The 22,601-nt window shown below is 41.1% G+C and overlaps 1 protein-coding gene across 2 annotated transcripts in view; it reads right to left on the reverse strand.

Moving 5' to 3' along the window:
- Positions 1 to 2,672: 2,672 nt before the first annotated feature.
- snx9a (sorting nexin 9a) overlaps positions 2,673 to 22,601 on the reverse strand; it is a 48,842-nt gene continuing 28,913 nt past the window's right edge. For both annotated transcript variants that reach the window (XM_035422215.1, XM_035422216.1), the window contains 11 exons: positions 22,465 to 22,590; positions 22,015 to 22,132; positions 20,489 to 20,619; positions 16,438 to 16,541; positions 16,078 to 16,181; positions 15,491 to 15,568; positions 14,508 to 14,584; positions 9,072 to 9,161; positions 7,828 to 7,942; positions 5,238 to 5,329; positions 2,673 to 3,830 (listed from right to left, as the gene is read on the reverse strand). In XM_035422215.1, coding sequence (XP_035278106.1) covers positions 3,783 to 3,830; positions 5,238 to 5,329; positions 7,828 to 7,942; positions 9,072 to 9,161; positions 14,508 to 14,584; positions 15,491 to 15,568; positions 16,078 to 16,181; positions 16,438 to 16,541; positions 20,489 to 20,619; positions 22,015 to 22,132; positions 22,465 to 22,590 — 1,083 coding nt within the window. In that variant the 3' untranslated portion in view covers positions 2,673 to 3,782. The remainder of the gene's footprint in view (positions 3,831 to 5,237; positions 5,330 to 7,827; positions 7,943 to 9,071; positions 9,162 to 14,507; positions 14,585 to 15,490; positions 15,569 to 16,077; positions 16,182 to 16,437; positions 16,542 to 20,488; positions 20,620 to 22,014; positions 22,133 to 22,464; positions 22,591 to 22,601) is intronic.

Below are 22,601 nucleotides of genomic sequence, written 5' to 3' on the forward strand. Positions count from 1 at the left end.
ATTGCAGTTAGGACTTACACAGCGGATAGTGCTATGCAAGCGGCTTCCCATTCCCATGCAGACAACATCATTTGCGACCAGCCTGGCATTAACACTGAAATTTGATCATTAACACTTAAAGTACTGTATGTGCAGGGATAAGGGCACAACAGCCACAGGTTCAATTATGTTAAAACTGTTGAGTTAAATACTAACATTACAACAAGAGTATGCAATTATGTTAAACTGAACTCTCAGCAAAATGCACTCTACTCCACTCTTGCCAGAAGGGAATAAAGGGAAGGTAATCTATCCTAAGAAAATGGAAAAGGGACAAATCTTATAATAACAACAATAAATTTAAATCTGTGATAGGCCTTTAGGAGATTTAGACTGAGGCCGTCGGCTCAGAGAAGCTTGCTATTGCCTGAGATGGGAGCCCTACGCACATCTGATACAACACAGCAACAGTCCTTCTCCCCCAAGATACCCCCAGGGGCACTGGCCTCCTCTCTGCCGTACCCGCTTATCAGTTTGTGACAGAGGAGGGTGGAGAGATTTTTTTTTGTTGTTCGCTTCAACCTTACTGATGAGCCAGAGAATGTCCTGAGTGGTCAAAAGTATGTGGACACCTGACATCCAACATCATCTAAAATTATGGCCATTAATATGGAGTTGGTCCACCCTTTGCTGCTATCACAACCTCCACTCTCCTAGGAAGGCTTTATACTACTAGATATTGAAGCATTTTTGCAGGGATTTGCTTCAATACAGCCAGAAGAGCATTAGTGAGTTTGGACACTGATTGGGCGATTAGGCCTGGCTCACAGTTGGCTTTCCAATTGATCTGCAAGGTGTTGGATGAGGTTGAGGTCAGGACTCTGTTAAGGCCAGTCAAGTTCTTCCACACCAATCTCGCCAAAATATGTCTATATGGACCTCGCTGTGTACCTGGGGGCATTGTCATGATGAAACAGGAAAGGGCCCTCCCCAAACTGTTGCCACAAAGTAAACTATATTAAAATGGTAGAGGTGTGTGTGTGTGGCTTCCTTACAGGTTCTACACAAGTATAAACCATACAAGAAATATGATATGTGCAACTTGCATTACATATGAAATTCATACATGCGCATACAGTAAGTGCGATAATGCTTGGGACAAGGCCATATTTTTTTTTCTTGATTTGTACCATAATTTTAGATTTGTAACCAAGCAATTCACACATGGTTAAGGTGCAGCTTGTATTATCAGCTTGTATTAAAGGGTATTTTTATACATTTTAGTTTCACCATGTAGAAATTACAGCAGTTTTTATAAATAGTCCCCCCATTTCAGGGCGCCATAACACTTGGGACAAATGGGTTGACAGCTGTTTCTGATTAGTCAGGTGTGTTCAATTGCTTCTTTAGTTCAGGTATAAGAGAGCTTTCAGTGCCTAGTCTTGATTCTAGGCTTTTGGTTGCCTTTGGTGACCGTTATTGGCATTTTTCAGCACAAGGACCAGAGTTGAGCCCCTGAACCGAGCCCCTTACTGAGTTCACAAGTGCTCCATTTCTTCTTAATGGTGTTCCAAAATGTTTTTTGTAAGCCTAAGGTTTGGCCAATGTCTCTGACTGTTTTTTTCCCCTTATTTCCCAGTCTCATAATGGCTTCCTTAACTTTCATTGACACAACTCAGGTCCTTATGCTGACAAACACCAATAACAGACTCCAAAGGCTGAAATATGGGGGCTATGTATAAAAAGTGCTATTATTTTTACACAGTGAAGACAAATTAAAATACCCTTTAATAAAAGCTGAGAATCCTCACATATGAACTGTTAGATTACAAATCTAAATTACAAGAGAAAATATGACTTTATCCCAAATGTTATGGAGCTCACTGTACATATAATTTGACTCCTCTTACAGCTAATAAAACCAGCCGCACACTGTCCTCCTCGTCCTTTGGGTCTATATTACATCTTTTAGGTTCTGTTTTGGTTTAAGTTCAACCATGTTGGCGGTTTTTCCCACAAACCCAGATGACTATATCCTCCATTTATGTACCAATACCATGGCACAGAGCCAACATGAGTGAGAGACATTTTAAGATAGCATATGATGTTAGGGCTGGAAACATGCAAGTGGTTTGAGCAGGAAACTCGTGAAGAGTGAAGAACAAAACCCAAGTGGCCTGCAGGTGGAGACAAAGTTTCCAAGTCATTTTTCTTATTCTTCAAAAACAGGAAATGAGTGAAATATCACAAGGAAGCACCAGGGAAGGTTGATTTCCTGTTAGTGCCAGGAAGAGTGGATCATGAGGATAAACAAAATACAAGCATTTAAAAACTTCAACATTTGACCGAATAAAGCAAAGCAGAGCTTATAGGAGTTTGTTCTTTTAGAGCGCCGTTGACTTGGGCTGTGTGAATGAACAAGCAAGCAGAGTTGCACCTGAGCTCAGAGAAGGATAAATCACTCCTTTCTTCATCTGTGCTCTTCCCTGCTGGTCCTGCTCCCTGGAACAGGCAGCCTTTGATTATCAGCCAGAGCCTGGCTCATTCTCATTCTCTTCCACGTTCCTCCATCTTTCAGACAGAGGAATAATGGCAGGCTTGTGCATTGAAAATGTAACAGCGACAGCGTATGATGAACAGTCCATTTATACCATTCTGTGACTGCAAGAAACTGCTTCCGTTCAGCATCAAGGTTAGAGAGGCAGTACAAATCAGGATTTATTTATTGAACAGAAACCTGTCAAATATGTGACAAACTTGCAAACATTTGTATACTGTACAAGAAGTGTCAACAACCAAAGCACATGCATCTCAAAGAATAGATATTTATATATATATATATATATTTATATTTATATTTTTTCTTCAGGTGTTAGGAAAAGAATCAAAGTTCTAAAAAAATCAAAGATCAGAGAGTGCTTCCATGACGCTGTAATTTGTATTATAGTGACAAAGCATAATGAGCAGGAGGAACTATCTTCATAAATATCATGTTTGGAAATAGCCTGGGAAACAGATCACAATGACTCATCTTACATTCAGCACTAGTGGAAAGAAGGTCCAGCCCCAAAGTCTTGTGTCTCCAGACAGAATAAACCTCCCGAGGCTCTCTCTCAGAAGTACGGTACGAGACACTGATTAAAACTGTGCAAGCCAGAGGAAGCCAGCTGCTCTTCCTCAGTGTGCAAGGCACAGCGCCACTGAGGAAAGGTCACTTCCTGCTAATATGAAAGTGAGCAGAGGTGGGGCTGCAGTATTTATGACCCGCAAGGCACAAAGCTTTCTCTCTCCCTCACTTACCCCCCCACAACCAAGAGGTGTGACACCGTCAGGCCGAGCATGCAAACAGTGATAGAAAAAAAACCATTCTTCAAGATTCAAGCCTCAGATAAAAAGGAAAAGAAAAAAAAAAATCATACATGTTGCCTCATGGCTGCCCCAACTGTAGCTTCGGAGGAGAGGTGTAAAGAAAGGCCAACGCGGCTATGACGTGAAGTGTTCGACGCGCTGATTCTGGGACGCGTCCTAATGCCGTCTTCGCTGCGAGGTGACCGTCCTCGCTTCTGGGCAGTCGTGCGTTCACCTCCACTGTCGGAGGCCCCCGCCGGGAACTCGCGAGCGGCGTCGTTAGCATTATTGTCAGGTTTGCGGAAATACGTTTGTGTGTCGCGGGGTTTGACAGCAACATTGATAGATGCAGTGCAATGCTAAAGTCATCACATGCATATGTCGTCTGAAGGAAGAGGAAGAGGAGAGAGGAAATGCTTTGGGTTGGGAAATCTGCTTCTGTAGGGACTGCATCTCTACATTGTGACAAACTGGCTGTGGGCCTGCTTCAACTTCTCTGCAATCTATGGAGAGGAAAGCAGTACTTTAATAAAATGCATGAATAAAAGTAATAACAAATGAAGGTATGGTTTCATATACATATTCTAAAACACATCCGCTCCACACACCTCTAAAGGCATATAAAAACTCTTCCTAGCAGTCATGCGGGGAGCATCCTCTATAAGCTGTATCTTAAGCTAAAACTAATACATACTGTATATAACTAAGCTATAACTAAGCATTCTCTATAAGTTGTAACTTAAGCTAAAACTAATATATGTATAACTAAGCTATAGCTAAGTATTCTCTATAAGCTGTAACTTAAGTTAAAACTAATACATATATTACTAAGTAATAACCAAGCATCCTCTATAAGCTACAACTTAAACTATAACTAATACATGTATGCCAAGTAATGTTGCTTTTACAGATTTTTCCAAGAGGTATTTCCAGACATGACAGAGCACTGCTACTCATCTTAGTCAGATGAACAGTAATTTAAATGTTTAAATATAATTTAAATGACTTTTATAAATGCATTTGCATTTATGCATGCCATATATAGTACAGGTTGCTAGCCTAGTGTATACCTATGTTGAACCTGAAAAAGCAACATAGGCCTGATAGTCATTTATAGATCCATTTTTGTGGGAAAAAGTATTTTAGTACATGATGCCAGTCCAATCCATACCTGCCAGTAATGGCTCTGTGAAAATAAGGGAAATGTTTATTTTTTTTATGCATGTTTGCATTTAACATGAGCATTTGTGGCGGGGGGAGGGTGGTGGTTATTCTTGTAACGTATTACTAGAACATGAATAAAAGGGAAAATACAAATGACAAAGATACCATAAAGCTGCAGTTTCAATGATTTTTTAAAACGGTTCCAAAATACGAAACAATATTCATCCGTTTACATATATGTAACATTTAGGGGGCCAGGCAGGAGCGCTGGCAGGTATGCGCCATCATTAGGCAGTCTACAGGCGGACTCTTAGCGAGGATGAAAGCCAGGGCTGCCTGGCGACATTTGGAACGGCGCGTTTGACGGAAGCAGCCGGGTCTCAGGTCCGGCTCAGGAGAGCTTACCGCCGGCCTGAGCGTGGGGGTCAGGTGTGATGGAGGGGACGGGGCTGGCTTCCAGATCTGCTTAAGATGACACGCCTAATCAGCGCCAGCCCCCGGAGGGGAAGAGCGGCCGCCGCCGGGCCGGGGGAACTTAAGCGGCTGAGGACGCCGCCTCCGATACAACCCCGCTAGTCTGTCCGCCTGCGCTAATGCACTGCTAAAAAAAGGGAGGTGGACCAGTACGCTAAGCTACCCTTTCACTTCCACAGGCTTATACCTCCACACAGTGACGAGGTCTGCTCTCTTCCGGTGGGGCCTTTAAGTTTAAGAGGGTTATTGCTCGGTCATTGAGCTATTCTTACCGTTTCATAAAACTTCACCTGCTCCTCCAGGTACAGCTGCATGACCCTGTTGTAGTCATAGATACGGTTGCTGTGGAAGTGGTTCATCTCCGCTGTGGGGCACAGAACAACAGACTCAGGTTACATGCCTCAAAAGGTGACCGCTGGGATCTAACAACAGAAAACAGGCACCAGGAATTAATACTCAGGTGATAAATACTAAGGCTGAAAAGGCAGATGATGTTTACTGAGGTTAAAGCAATGCATCACTACCCAGGACAGTACATGGGTTACCTGGGGACTTCAACATGTAAGAGCGTTCTTAACAACCATAGTTTTATTAACCCTGCTCATCACAGAAAAAAACTTTTTAAAATAATACTACGAGTTTGAGTTCTGACTATGAGTTCACTAATTCTGGCTCACAGTAAAGAAACACTGAAATAATAACAGAACTATTAATACGCAATAAAATAAGCTGAAAAACATAAAGAGAACATAAAATATTCTAAGAAAGCATTGATAAACACAACATGATATATACAAAACCCAGCATAAACACTGCATGTTAAAAGACACAAAACACAGCACAGATAAATATATATAAAAAAGATTTTATGTATACATGTCGGTCCTTCTTAATGTAGGTTTTTAAAAGCCTAATGACAGCGGGTACAGATGCTGCTTCAAGGCGGTCTGCCCTGGCCTGTAAACATGAGTTTGTTGTTCTCCTCTGTGGGAGCATGCTGTGCAGACAGTGCTGTGGGTGCGTCATATCCTTCAGCAGCTGTACTGCGGCTTTTTCCCTCCTGTTCTGTAGAGAAGGGACTTCTGACTAGAGTAAGCTGCCTCTGGAGATTCATTTTTTTGTTGTTGCAATTTGTCAATACAAAATTCCATTCCTTCTGTCTTTCACTAGCTGAGATCACTTGATCACCCCCTATGATCTGTCTGCTGCAAGAACAGTGTTGTGGAATTGATGTTAAACCAGCTAATCTAGAGTTTACTCTGTTATTATAATAAGCTCAGTTGAGCTTATGCCGGCATTAGTTCAATAGCAGCGCAAGTATTAGTAATAGACAGTAATAATACAGTAAAAATATGAAAAATATGCCACTGATATTGTTTGCTTCGCAAATCATATTAGGACTAAGGCCTATGTGCTCTTGCATTATAGCTAAATAAATAGGCTATAGCCAATAAATCTTTTGAGACAGTCCTGTGTAAAATGTAAAATCTAACACAATGGCGTGAAATGAGCACAATTAAAATTAAAACAGACAGCAGCCAATCATAAAATAAAATGTATATCTCCCCAATTAAAATAAATGATGGTCTACAGGCTGAATAAAACTAAATAGGCATAGGCTTATAATGACTCTCATGAGTTTGTTTTTCCTTTGGAAGTGGACTTTCAAGGAGCAGAGTGCATCGATGTACTTTGCATTCAAGCCATTTCTGATCTTTGTATCGAATTGTCCGCAGACAGAAAACACTCTCTCTGCCTCCACTGATGTATCCCTGACCTTGGCAAGCATATGAAACAGCTGTTGCAGACAAAATTAAACCATATTTATTTTGTAAAATAAGAGCACTGGTGTAAGTTAATGAAAAATAAATGTTTTCCTGTTATTATATTTTTCGGGAAATGGGAAATAGTTTGGGCAGGAATGCCCGGGAACCTGTTTCGCGATGTTAGACCCTAGAACACAGGAACTTCTTGTGCACCCAAAATGTGAGGGGGAGGTTGTGGAGGGTTCCTGGAAAAATAAAGTCCTAGCTCCTCTGACCTTTTCCCATTAAGCAGCATATTACTGGATGCAGCCCACTCATTCCGCTGCTTGGCCTCCATCTCCATGGGTGTTGTGGATTGAGTTTGTTAGTCAGCAGCATTGCCTGGGACAGCCCCATGTTGTTGGCGTACCCCATATCCAGGGAGCTCTCAAAGACTGTTTTATGAGTGGATATACAGTATGAAAGAGGAATAAGCGTGAGGAGACCACCCCTCCTTGCAGAACACCACTCTGACCAGGGCCTGTATTTGCCATTGGCCATCACCCTCTGCCATTTATATAGGTGCATATCCAGGCAAGAAGCTCGATGCTGACCAGGCGTTGCAACAGCCTGCAATGATCCACTCGGTCACAACGCACTCAGAATACCAGTGTGCGTTGGTTGAGACTTTACGGAGATATACAGACAGACTTGGTTGAGACTTTACGGAGAGCTGGCGTACTTCGGTAGAAAGCACTTTTCGATGAAACCATGCATGAGACCTGTGGATGTTCATGAATAACTGTGTTCTATTTGGAAAGAGTTGTCAAATGTTTTGATGCTTTGAGCACCACAAACGTTGCCACCGTTGAGGTCCATTGCATCAGGTTGAGCTGCAGTAGATATCTAGAAAACTCGTCAAAACTCAGCGAAACCATCTGGATGGATAGCTAGCACGCCATTTTATACATTTTATAAAAAGGGACAATGGATAGTGAATGCTTATTATTTCTAGTTAATTGCATACCTGCAAAACTGCCTGGTTTTTAGGGAAAAAAATAAGAAATTTGAGCCAAAATAAGTAGAGCCAAGATCCCTGTGGTAATTTTTGGCCTACCTTGCAGTGCGTAGGACATGGTGCTAACCCGCTTGGCCATGGTCACCTTGTCCTGAGGGCTGATTTTGCTTGTGGCCACCAGCTTGTCTGCTTCCTTCACCTTCTCAATGCCTGCCTGGTGAACATGCGAGGCACACTCAGTTTGCTTTCATTGACTTTACATAAACAGTCTACACAGCAGAAGAAGCGTGTTTCCCAGTAACAGCACTGCAACCATGCAGACACGTCATTGTGGTTCTGCAAACATTAAACAATAGGAATGGGGGTGTAAACACTTTTAACCATGAACAGGTTTTAAAATGGTAAGTACTGAAGTACTTAATCTATACAGTTAGCTAGCATAAGTCATATCCATGGTGATTTGACTATCAAATGCACAGCAGGGCCAAAAGTATGTGGATACCTGACATCCAACATATCATCCAAAAGTTATGGCCATTGATATGGAGTTGGTCCACCCGTTGCTGCTTTAACAACATCCACTCTTCAGGGAAGGCTTTCCGCTAGATTTAGGAACATTGTTGCAAGGATTTGTTTCCATTCAGCCAGAAGAGCATTAGTGAGGTCGGGCACTGATTTGGCGATTAGGCCTGTTTGGCAGTTGGCTTTCCAATTGACTCCAAAGGTGTTGGACAGGGTTGAGGTCAGGGCCCTGTACAGGCCAGGGAAGTTATTCACACTGTTTGACAAAAAACATTTCTATATGAACCTCGCCTGGGGGCACTGTCATGCTGAAACAGGAAAGGGCCTACCCCAAACTGTCGGCAAAGCACAGAGTCATCTCAAATGTGACTGACTGCATGTTGCCTTCACTCGAACTAAGGGGTCTAGCCCAAACCTTGGAAAACAGCCACAGACCAAGGGTATCCAGATACTTTTAGTCATATAGTGTATGTTTAAATGAGGACTTGGATGTTTATTTGAGTGCCCCTTTACTAAGCACCCTATCTGGGACTCAAGCCCACAACCCTCTGAATCTGGCGAGCCACATGCTGCCTACAGTACATGAGCAGATCTGCAGGGTTGTTACTTTTACCAGGGGAAATCCAAGTACAGCTGTCCATGGTTAACACTGCTTACTGCAGCCTGGTTGGTGTACTCAACCTTGCCTCACACCAGGCTGCTGATCAATGAGAGACTGTGGACATCTATTCCACACTCAACCCGTTCGACGGGCCGCTGACTTGATGAGACAGGATGTTGTTCTCTGATTGGCTGGTGGAAGATGGATGGGTCGGTGGTACCTTATGGACTCCGATTGTGTCCGGGAAACAGCCCAGCAGGCCTTTGTACTCGTTGTTGGTCTCCATCAGGAAGTGCAGGTCTTTTCTTGGCTGCAGGAAGAGAGATAGGGTCACTGAGGGTGGCCTTACTGGGGGGGGGGGGGGGGGGGATTTGGAGAACTGAGTGCCAAATGGATTCTCGAATCATGGAAAATGTTTGATTTCTTTAAGTGGACTCTCACACCTGCATATTGTGACTGTGCTGTGTAGTATACTATACAGAATATCCGACAGCACTTCCCACAGCAAACACTTTTTTTAAATGAGAAAATGGGTACCACTCAGAGACTGTAAAAAATAGGTACCACTACTGAGGACCAGTTTCAGGGTATTTATCCCATTCATGATAAACAGCAAACTTCATGAGTATTGTTTGATACATCAATGTATTTGGAGCTCTTAATTAATAATTTCTGCGAAAGGTGTGCAATATACATTAAAACGAACCACGGGGGAAGGGTTTAGCCAGACAACAAACATGCACAGTCAATGCCCTTTATGAGGTGTATTTTAGTGTATTAATGCCCAGCATGTCCAAGCGATACTTTCCCCTGGACCCATGTCACAAATTAGCTTGGGTGCATTTGGAAAAAAATGAAAGCATCCACTCCTGGGAAAACCATCACAATAGGAAAAGGAAAACAATGGCACAAAGTCAGACAATTACAAAACTACACATGGAAAAATGGCAAAGATGAAATGAGAAGAATAAACAAAAGAATTATTTCTGAAAACAGACAATCCCTCCTCCCATGTAATGCACTGTGAAATTCAAACCCTGTGTAGAATGTTCATTAGTATTTGCTAAGTGCTCATTTAACCATCATAACTAAATATTCTTAAAGTTAATTAAGAAACACTGACTATATTGAAAATGGGTGATATTCTTTGAGAATTGAAAAAAAAACTATCCCATGGATTAAATGGAAAACTATGCTGAGAACAGATCTTTCTCCGTTCCCAAACTAATCAATATATTTCTTCTTCACCCATTACCACTACAGGATACATCATTGCCATACAGAAGGGATTCCCTAATTTGTTACCATGTGCTCCCAAATTCCTGTTTGGCAGATGTTTTTTTATTGAAACAGTCTGCGCCCACTCATTTTCAGCCTGCTAACAATAGAAAAACTCAAATGTCATATTCTTTATACGGTTACACACTGAGAATGCAAGACCAGTCCAGCTCTTTAACCTCAAAAACAAAACAGTAAAAATACAGCCTTTCCCTACTGCAGAACAGCCAGTCAGCCAGTACTGACCAAGCTGCCAAAGCCGGGCTGTGATTTTGAAGCTCACTTCCTTGTGAGAGACGTTTCTCGCAAGTGCCAGTGTGGTTGGCTCCAGTACAGGTGTTTCAGCCACTCGTTTCAATGTAAGTCAATGATAACAATACCGTCAAAATAAAAAGTCTGTCATTTTTTCCCTACAAGAAAATGGAACTTCAATAAGTTTTTTTTCATTGTCTAATGTTTCCCCATGTGCCAATCTGTTAAGTTATTGTGTTATTTGGACATGATTGTAATATTTTGTGGACCAAACAGGGACAGTTTGCATCACTGCATGTCAAGCGTTTAGTGGACGACTGGACTTCACGTCCATATTAGGGTCCCTGTTTTCCCTACTGATCAGTCTCTGGCTCCAATTCATACAACGTGGCGGCGCCCAGAAACTGCACTTCCCGGGCTTCAAAACACCTTTCACCAAGCCCATGGGGAGTCAATGGGTGATGTCATAGAGAATTGATCCACAGTGACTTGCTTTCTGCAGTCTATGGAACTGACCAACTGCAGTTAGTTCTGACTGGCTGATACTGGAGGACAAATAACATATAGCCAAGGCCACAGAAACAGTCTGTGAAGACAGCAATACAGCTCATTTTCCAACTCTCTTTAAACAACTAACACTCTGAACTGGGACAGAAGCTTACGCAATTCAGTCAAGACAATTAGGAGGTAAGTGTTTATGACTTTATATCCCGCATACTGTATGCCAGGGGCGCTCACTCTTTTTTTGGCTTGTGATCTACTTTTCCAATGGCCAGCACAACATGATCTACCACGGGGTGGCAGGGGGTCAGTTGGGTCCTCTCCGGAATCTACATCGGGGCAGGGAGTAAATTTCTCCCGTCAATTATTGGGACTGGACATTACAAGCCCATAGCTTGCTAACTACACTAGCATAAATAAATACCAAACTGAATGTACTATGCCCACACGCAAAAAATGAATTCTTGGACAGTGGTTGCATGCAATATTACTTAGTAGGTTAGGCCAAACTGATTAATTTGAAGATGCCACATATAGGTTAGGCTATGTAATTGCCTGCAACTACTGTCAATAATTTTACTTAGTAAATACAACTTTTTAGTAAATTTTATTATTTATATTTTTGAATCTACATAATAATAATATTGCTTGCAACCATTACCCAACATTTTCTATAGCCTATATCTAGTGGTGGGCAGACATACAAGCTTAACTAAATTTTCCAGTACTGTGTGTAGTGGTAACTATTTCCAAAATCAAGCAGAATTGTAGGCTACCTGTAGTGGCATAAAAGTAAAATCGTTAGACCAATATCCTATCTGGACAAAGAAAAATTTAAAACACCATTATTCATTGGATATTGAAAACGCAATTCCCTAACTAAAATAGACCTTAAAAATAAAATAGATTTATCATGTCACCACCACGATAGCCTGCGCCATTATATATATATAAAATGCATTGGCAAAGTTTGTAACAATCGCATAAAAATATAAGCCAAATTGCATACAAATCCGTGTTGACATAAAATCAAATTCGACCAGTATCATATCTGGACAAAATCCCAGCGTTAGATTTACATCATTATCTGTCGCATATTGAAAGCGAAATTCCATTCCTAAAATGGACCAGATTTATGATGTCACCAGGACTGCTCTGCCTCATATAAAATACATTGGCAAAGTTATCATGTTACTATCACATATATTGGAAATTTACGTGACCATACCACAAAAATTTTGAGTGCCCAATCTTGTCTATATCATAAATGGGCATGCAAAATGTAAAGTTCTCAAACAGCAGCAGATTGGTCACATTTTAATGTCAATCAAGTGTCTGTCAGGCAGAAGCCGCAGGGAAGAGGGATGAAAACAGTAACAATGCAAATTTTAACAGATGCATTTTTTAAAATGACGCGCGACTCACCAGCACAGCCTCGATTGACTGGTCAATCGCGATCGACATATTGGGCACCCCTGCTGTATGCAAACTGTACCTCTGGCTGTGAGCTCCGTGGCTCTAGCTGCTCTTATACAAGGCCATTGTGCACAAAATAAGTTCAGCTTTGAAAGCTTTCCTCAGACATAATTTGGAAACTTGGGAAAGATGGTCATGACAAGAAAAGAACTACTGGGAAGCAGGCCGTGAAGTCACAGCTTGTGCTGGCAGCAATCCTGTCATTAGATTAATGTGCTTTGTCTTTGCTAACTTTTAAGCCCAGGGATAGAACTCATAGTCATGAAACCGATGGGATAAAAAAAAACACATCACGTTACAATCTGAGCAGTCCGTGCTTACCTAGAAAATTCCTCCAAGCGAACGCTGCTTAGACATCAAAAAAATTCAAGTTTTAATTTTGAGGCTCTGTTCGCTCAGCTGCAAAACTGGTTCAGATATTCGACAGAACGGGATGAACAAAGCAAGGATTCCAGTTGCGTTACAAAGTCATAAACCAGCCACAGTTATCTGCACAGATTTTAAATGGTTTCCTCTTCCTTTAGGTTAACATTCAGACCTGAGCGTGGGGGTTTGAAGAATGCCTGGACTAAATTTAAACACTGAGGGATGGGAAGGATGGAGGGAAGGAAACACATGACAGAAGTGATAAGGTCACATCCAGCAAATGACTAAAAGTCACGAATAAAGACATCGGTTGTGAATTCAGGTCAAGCTGAAAAGGTGGATTCTAAACTTCCAAGCTTGGCAGATGGGACAGGAATCAAACTTGGGGTAGAAACATTTCTTCATAAGCTGTCTGCCTTTTTCCTCGTATAAAATCCTTTTGCAATTCCGATCTTTAACATACTGAATATGTTTTGTATACTGTTCAATATATCAATCTAGTTTCTCTGTAATGATTTCCAACATTCTTTCATAATCTCATGTTTTTCCTGCAGTGTTGTACCTTTTTCTATATTGTATGTAACAGGGAGAACAAATCACATATAAAACACAGCACTCTGTGTGTGTGTGTGTGCGTGTGTGTATGTGTTTTTTATTAAACAAATGTATTATATATTAAAAGAGAAACCTTTACCGGTAGCATAATTTTCCCAAATTCACAAACTTACTCTACTTTTTATTTTATGAACATTGCAGTGGCTCAGTGTAAATGGTTTTGAAATGTAAGCCAGGCAAACTAGATAGATTAATCTTAAAAATAAGGGGTTGGCTTGCAAGCCAAGTCTAACATTTCATTCAGATTCTAAAAAAACTAAGATTAAAATCAATCTAAATTAACCTAGGTTAAAATTATATGGCAGAGCAACTGTACGACCAGCTAGCTTGCTAACTGGCATGATTTTTCCAGTGTAGCTCTGAAACTGAATATGGTGAGGAATGTCTTAGGTTGCTTCTCTCACTTTACCCATTGTGGCTACTGTTATGGGCTACAAAGGGTAACAGGACAGGCTATACCGCAAGAACAGCTGGATTTCTTGTGCAGATAAAGAAAGGAACTGCATAAATTAAATGACTGCTCTCCCCGTCATTGCACTGTGAGGAACTGTCACCTATCAATCTAAAGTCAACATGAAGAGCAGTTGAAGTGGACTCTATAGAAATGATTTGTTAATCCAGATAATCCAGTTTTCTTGCGAACTACTTGACATCCACACAACAAAGCCCCCCCCCCCTTCCCCCCCAAAAAAAAAACAGCCTGGGCTTTGGAGTGACATCACTGTTCCTGTAGTATGGGGCAAAAAATAGTAGTCCTCAGAATTTATTTTTCCACCAATGAAAAGTATTCTGTTGGGTTAACTTGTGTACAATGCATTGTATGATTGTCATGAATGGTTTTAATTTTACACAGCCCCTGAAAAATAATTAAATAAATCGAATAACCTGAATGTAGCACAAAGAAAATCTGTAAACAGTACACCTGCAATCTACTAATTCCCTCACATGAGTCCCAGATCGCATTGAATGGTACCTTGTCGTTATCCTTTACAACTAAGTCCCCATTTTCATTTTCTTTCATAACACAAACTGCTGAGAACAAAGCTCAAGGCTCAGAGTACGCTAAACCATCAAATATGAACACTGGAGTGTTGGAGAGTGGATATCTGTTGTCCCATGATGCAAAGGGACTGAGGTGGCAGAAAGCAAGGGCGGTGATGAAGGGTACCTGCTCTGCAACCATCTGGGCGATTTCCTCGTATGTCTTTCCTGCCGCAGTGAGTGCATCAGTGAGCGTGGCCTCTCCTAGAGACATATGACACTCTGTAGAAATGCCTCACTCTTCTATGGTATGCAGTGGTGGCTATTTATGACTGCTTAACAAATGCAGTGGCAATGATCATTATGGGGATTCTCACTAGGACAACTGGAATCTAGGTCACCATCAATACCACTACAGTACGTTTCATACTTTTGTAATTCCAAAAATAAAATAAAGAAAATGAAAATGTGTGTATACACTACCCTCCAAACTATTCACACCCTTGATGAAGATGAACAAAAAAGGGAGCAAAAAATAAACAATACAGATGTGTTACATTGTATGTTAAAAAATGGAAAATTATGTAAATTTGTACTAATTGCTCTGAGAAAAAAGATTTAGCTTAAAATAAGTAATTTATTTCACAAAATGATTTGAGTCACAATGAAAAACCTCTGCATTAACAGGCTATTTGTTAAAGTTATTCTTAGACAGTGTTGCACTGGGGACTATACTGTGACCTCTCATGGCTTCCTGGCTCACTGGGGCATAAACAAAAAGTAGCACCCTTGTAAAAAAAAGTGTCATCCATCACCATGCAGAAGGGCAATGACCTCTCCGAAGAAGCAAAATAAAGGGTTGTTGACTGTCACACCTAACTAGATACCACTTTCATTTTGCCCTACCACACTATTATTGAGGGTAATAAAAATGAGCATAAATTACATGAAAATGTTATTTATTTTATATGTATTTTAAAATATTTTTTATCAAGAGCGTGAAGAATTTTGGAGAGCAATGCATATATGAAGATATGACTATATATTAATATACGTATAAATGACATCTTGACATATTTTAGTCAAGTTTTAATGACAAAAGCAACTAAAAAATAGGTTACCTATTTGTACATATTTCTACTGGAGTGTAAATGGAGGTGTCTACTGTACCTTGGTATCCACTGCTGTTGAATACTGAAGAAAGATTCTGAAATGCTTTTCCAATTCTCTGGTACTCCTTTGGCAATGCTACAAATAAAAGGACATAGTCTAAGGTACAGCGATTAACATGTTGTCATATCAACTCTACATGCCTACTTTTCAGGATGTCAACATCACATTTTATCCCCAAGGTTGCAATATGACATCTCTGCTTATGAAAGATGTTTATGGAAATGCTTGAGTTATCAGATGGAATAAAATGGTGGGTACTGTCATAGTGGAATGTTCCTCAGGAAAGTTTACTCTCCAGAGCATAAACAGAATATCTGACAAGAAGAACCCATGCAAGAACAAACTTAAATATAGCAGTTGACTCTGTGTCGCATTACAAAATTTGGCCATTTCCCCCAGTTTTCTCTGCCTGTTTACTGAGCAAAGCAGCATTAGCAGATGCCATAAACAAAATGCTCAGCTCTGCTGTTTTATTGACCAGACTTACCAGTTGTTAAGCAGCAGAGAGGAGGACCAGAATTCCCTGGTGAGTCTAAAGAATCTGTCGTATCATGCTAGGCAAAGGTGGGAGGTCAGATACTTACCACCAGTGCATCTCTTCCAGTGCTCCTGTCCCACATTCAGTAGGTCTTTCACTCCATCATCCATGGACTTGGTGAATCGGCTGAACATCTCACACTTCTGCTCCCTTCACAAGACAAAATCAATCCAGAGTTTCAAAACCAGACAAGGATTTTCAAACAATCATTCACTTCAGTATGCAAATTTCCACACTGCATTAAGTAATGTTGGCCAGGACTAAATAAACATGTGACAATGTCAGATGCCAGATGTGGTTTTAAAACATGCTAAAACTAACAGTGCCACTACATGCTATGACTTCATATTCCACAATTGTGTTTGGACTCCTTATCCATACTGATGTCAGCACTAGTGGAACTCACACTTCAACAAGGTCCAAATCAGGAGCCTCTGGCTCTATTGTGGTGAAGATCATCACTCGCACTGTCTCATCCGTCTCTGCTTTTCTCTTCCCCATCTTCCAGTCCTGCAAAAAGTGCCATAAAAAATGATACATCTGCCTTAACCCTCGCAATGGATATTTACGGAGGAGAGTTCTCTGATCTCCATTGATCTACTGGACTGAAGCCTGCTGTTTGATACCGTCTCCAACTTTTGAGGCTCAAAAGCACTCATCCCGTTGTGAACCATTGACAATTTCCAAGGCATTAGTTGTTTAAAGAGTAACTGTTGCATTCATGCACTACATTATTAAAAATAAGCCATAAAGATGCTTGATAAACCAATAAAATACCCAACAAGCAAGCTGATATGTATTAAGTCTCATTTCTCACCATATGTTCTCACAAGAACCATACAGTACATCCACCATAGTACTGAACAAGTGAAGATCACTGAAACTATAGCCTCAGGATTATACAGTGAGCTCCATAATGTTTGGAACAAAGACATATTTTCTCTTGATTTGGCTCTCTACTCCACAATTTTAGATTAGTAATCTAATTACGGTGCCCTGAAATGGGGGGCTATGTACAAAAAGTGCTGTCATTTCTACAAGGTGAAACCAAAGTGAATAAATACCCTTAAAGGAGTAACATGGTACTTAAATGTGACACTTGCCAGTTGTCTTTAGGCAACAACAAAACAAATGTACATAATTGTTTTATTATTCAGTCATTTAAATGCATTTTAAAACGTATTTTTCTAAGCCTAAATTTCTCACTATAAAAGTTCACCCAAACTGTCTGGGAGTGGTAATGAGAACTGTCAGTTAGCTATGATCGACAGACCATGCCCCGTTACCATAGCTACCCCCATGATATGCGCTCATCTTGGGAGACTGAATTTTCACAAGCTAGCTAACTTAGTATATCAAGTATCGATAGCTAAGGATGTTCACTTATATACAATAACAATTTTTGCTAGCTAGCTAGCCAAGTTAAGATAAAAGCACAACTATAACGTCCTTATGACAGCAAACTAGCTAGCTAACGTTATCGATAACATTACACTATGAAAGCAAACTACATAGCTAGCTAACGTTAGCTAGCTAGCTATAAATGAATATAACCAACCAGAGATAGTCTAATAGTCCTTAAAAGGCACTCTAATGAGTGAACCCAACTTTAGTCAAATATTTGCATTGTCTTGCCTGTAAGCCAGCGGCACAAACTATGGGTCACGAGTTATCCATGGGTCCCCAAATATGATTTAGAATTAGCTATCACAGCAATCTGACTGACAGTAGGGTAAAACGGAGCTTTGGAATGTCGCCAGCAGTGTATGCGCATGAGCTCGACAATACATTTCTCACAGAAAAGGTAGTTTGTTGCCTTTTTTTAAGTTCATTACAGTGGTTATAGAAGTGACAATAATTAAGTGGTGCTGTGCTGTTAACCTTTACTGATCACTGTACAAGGTTAATGTGAAGTAGCTAGCACAATCAGACAGCACTAACCCATAAAAATGTACTTTGAATGATACTCAATCGAATGGTAAATATGAAAAATATTCGATTATAGTCAGCGGCACCGAAATTTTCCTTCACACCCTCAATAAATGGCAAAAGTCCCAGCAGAAGATTGAATTAAACCTTTTAAAGTTATATATTTTCTGAAACGCTATCGATTCCACTTGGCCACAGTGAGTGAAAATAGGCGATCTGAGCGCATAGTTTCTATGTAAATTATGTCAGAAGGATTCAGCCTTGTTCTTTGCTACCTAAACTTCACAGCACACTTGTAGCAGGATGGTGTGTCCGATCAGATTTCTTTACGGGGCATGGAAATGGGAGTGGTTATCCTCGTGTGACACACTACGAGGAGAACATTCTCAACCGGCTGAAAATCGGACGATAAATTTAAAACGCATATTTCTCCAAAAATAAAGAACGGACATATTTAATACTTTACTCATCGTGTTTCTTCAATGCCTCTTAAAACCGAGAAAGTGTGAAAACCACCATGTTACTCCTTTAAATAAAAGTTGAGAATGTGCACTTCGACCACATGTGAATAGTTTGCTTACAAATCTAAAATTCCGGAGTACAAAGCCAAATCAAGAGGAAAAATAGTCTTTGTCTCAAACATTATGGAGGTCACTGCTCAGCGATAAGTCACAGTGGGTTTGTCACTGCATTGATTAAAGCACATCATGCAGCATTTGTCCTTCATTTATGAAGATGACCATCAGCATCATTATCCCATGGTTTGGGCAGTGTGGGTCCTCAGGTGGCTAAAGAAGCCTATCCTCACTAGGAAGAATTGGGCGCAGTGGGGGCAGGACAGAAGGGTTGTTGATTGAGAGAGGAGGCAGCAGTTGCACAGGCTTTTCTATGAGCACACTTGCCCTGTGCTGCTTTGTGTGCCCGCTTTTGTAGCTGTTGGCTCCCTTTAAAAATACTCTTTTCCAGGTTAGTGACCTTGGCTAAGTGACTCCCATGTAGCTGGGCCTATTTGCAAGTCTTGAAGAGAAGCCTTCAGAGTGTCTTTAAAGTGCTTATTCTGAACACCTTGGTGTCGTGCTCCGGTCTGTAGCTCACAATAGAAAATGGGCTTGGGAAGGCGCTCATCAGCCATTCTACAGACATGGCCTGCCCATCCGAGCTGAATTTTCCTTAGCATTGTGCAGATGCTTGGCATGTTTGAGGACTCAAGGACCTCAGTGTCAGGGACTCTGTCTTGCCAGCAGATTCTAAGGAGCTTGCGAAGACAACTGAGATGAAACCAATTAAGTTTCTTTTCAGGCCTCTGGTATGAAATCTCACTGGCATACAAGAGGATGATAGAGAGGACAATGGCTTAGTAGACTTTTATTTTGGCTTCTGTACTCACTACCCTCTAGTTCCAAACTGTTTGACAAAGTTTTCCAAAACTTTCCTTTGCGAGCATCAGTGCTGCCCAGTTAAGTGAATCTGCCACCGCCTCCAGCTTCTGCCTGTCGATGGCAATTACCAGGTCTTGGTGGGGCTTTACAGGAGCAGGGTGGAACATGACCTCAATCTTCTTTGTATTGATAGTAAGTCCAAAGTTGTTGCAGTATGCAGAGAACAGGTGCATGCTGGACTGCATGTCTGCCCCAGTAATCAATGCAATGCAGTTGTTCGCAAACAGGAAATCACGCAATCTCTCAAAACACGGACGTTGGTCTTGGCTTAGAACAGTCGCAGGTTGAGAAACTTGCCATCTGTTCTGTAGCGGATGTCTATGCCAGGGTCACTGTCCATCAGACAGCATGGCAGTGAATATGGTGCTGAAGACAGTAGGTGCCAGACCACAACCCTGCTTTTCACCATTTGTTACAGTGCAAGGGCTAGATGGCTCACCATTATCAAGAACATATGCTTGCATGCCATTTGCTCAAGATCTTCCAGCGCCCTTCCCGACAGACAGTGTCGAACGCTTTGGTCAGGTCAACAAAGGTGGGGAGCTGCCTAATTGCAAGCAGTGGCCCGTGTTTCCATAAAGCCACACTGACTTTCTGTGAGCAGCTGCCCCTGGCTCTATGTGGTGAGCCAGTTTAGGATGATTCAGCCAAAGGTTTTGCCAACAATTGAGAGAAGAGATATTCCTCTGTGATTGTCACACATGAAAGCAGTTCAGTGACAAACCCATCCACTTTCAGGATGTAACCAATAGTTTCAGGCTGACTGCACCAACTCACTGAAAACGGGCCTAAACGCTATAGGCACAGTTCGAGCTGGCGATTCAGACAAACTCTGAGACCCAGGGAAGCGGATGAATTGTGAGAGGTGTGTGTTTCACGAACTGCCCTCAGACAATCTGACCAACATCGAAGCTGGCATGTCCCTAATGTGCCCATCACTTCCACAGTATGCGTTGCCCTGATGGTTTGGTGTCAAGTGTCCTGAGATCTGACTGTCTAGGTTCTAGAATGAGTGGAACCATCTCTGTCAGGGGCAACCAAGTTGATGAATTGTTTGGGGGTGCAGTACATGACGTAGACAAGCGCTACCTTCTCGTCCTTGTAGGTGAGGAAGAGCTGGAAGACTTCGCTGTTGGAGACGATGGGGTGCCGGCACATCCGGGTCATCCAGCCCTGGAGACGCTCCATCCGCATTTTTATGAACTCCTCCTCAAAGCGTCCTGAAAGGCAGAGTCCCCATGAAAGACGGAATATATAGTACAGCCACATTACGAGTGCACTCAAGCATATTTCAGTTAACCACCTTATTTTTATATTACCATATGTGAAGCAGAATGGATTGATTATCTGCAGGGTATAACTGTAGGCATTGGATTTTTAGTATGCTTTTTGAAAGATAAGAAGAATAGCTTCAGACACTTAATTCAGAAGGATTTGTAAAAGATACTGCCTTTTCTGGAATGGAAGACAACTGAAGTAACTGTATGGCTAGAAGTATATTGAGAAACAGACCCAGCGTCTCAATGTGATTTCTCAGTATAAATAAAGATTTAAACTAAGTGGAAACAGTGAGACCTGGATCATTCTGAAGTTCCCTCTGGGAAAGACTATTCTATTCTATTCTCAGCAGGGAACCCAACTAGGATTGTCAGATTTACAATCTATCACTATGCACTAACATTCAATTCCAATCAGTTATTCAGGCCGGACATTTATATGGTCCAGTCAGAACCACAAACCGGACCTGTACAAATAATTTGAAAACTGGTCCAAACCAGGGGCATCTAGGAACCCTAACTGCAACTGTGGACCTGCACTACAGGAATTTGTGTTTTATTTTAAACCTCAGAATCAGCAACCAATTCAGACATGTGAGGAGTCAACCATGTAATCAATTGCTTTAATTGGTCAATTAACTTCTGAGCAACATGGGGGATAAGGTGATTCTGCAGCTGATCAGGACCAGGATAGAGAATCACTTGCTGAGTAACTTGAGAAAACCAGCAGACCCTATGGCTCTCCAGGACCAGGTCTGAGAGCCCCAGGCTTAGAGGCTCAGGCTGAGCCAGAGACTGGAAAAGATAGTACTCCAGACTGCCAGCAGAAACCATGAACAGTACAGGATTTTGATCAGTTGTTCATTGCCCTCTATATTTCTCACAGGGCATTTACATTTTTACCACTTTCTTCACCAAACTACTTACCCTCCAGAATTAGGGTAATGCTCTGGGGATCTAATTCTGATTATGCCTGTGCCAACTATGGCTGGGTGTTTCGAAATCGGTCATATCGTAACCCAAAGAAGGTTATGGTCAGGTGTGTATTCTCTTCCTCTTTGCGCAATAGCAGCTCCTCTTACCAATCAGGCATGCAAGCAAGCATGTGCTAATCTGCACACTCCTGAATTAGCAAAAGATTTTGCGTTGAAAACTCATCTTTAAAATTGTGACTGGGCATTCAAATAATAGATGGCAAAGAAATCAGTTATGATAAAATCTCTAATTACATGACAGAGAACGTAAAGGCAGATAAATAGAATAATACTAAGGTACAGAAAATACTTTATTGCAGGAAAGCTGTACTTAAGGTGAACAAGGATGTATTTATTATTTTACCTGTGACCTGTTTGTCTGGTAAAGAGGGGATGGGAATAGCCGATCCAAATTTGTCCAGAAGCCTTTCATAGAGCCAATCAAAGTGTTTGTATCTGTGATTGACAGGTCTGTTTGTGGTCTGGAAAACAATAACCTCAAGTTACCAAGAGCAACAGACAGGCAATACTGTAGTCCAGAACACAGAATTTAATCATTTAGGACAATCTGCATGCATAAATTCAAAATACAACTATTAACCAGGTTTTAAACTGAGGGAATATTCAAGGCATACTGCAATATGCCTTGAAACTTATAATATATAATATGACAATAATGTCATATACATAAGAAAAGGAGATAAAATCAAAATCTAAAGTCACTAGATACATTCATATGTTCATCATCAAGCACTATGCACACTAAAATATGTCATGGAATTTTTTTTTGAATATAGCATGAACAGGAACTTACATTGGGCGTGATTTGATATTCAATGTAACTCTTTAGGCCGTACATTTTGGTACCCTTCTTGGGATCTGCTACGATGCAATCCAATTGGGACTCAGGATACAGCCACACCGGGCCAACCTCTCCCATCTGGAATCATA

The sequence above is a fragment of the Anguilla anguilla genome, chromosome 6 (assembly GCF_013347855.1).
Source record: "Anguilla anguilla isolate fAngAng1 chromosome 6, fAngAng1.pri, whole genome shotgun sequence".
Classification (NCBI taxonomy): Eukaryota; Metazoa; Chordata; class Actinopteri; order Anguilliformes; family Anguillidae; genus Anguilla; species Anguilla anguilla.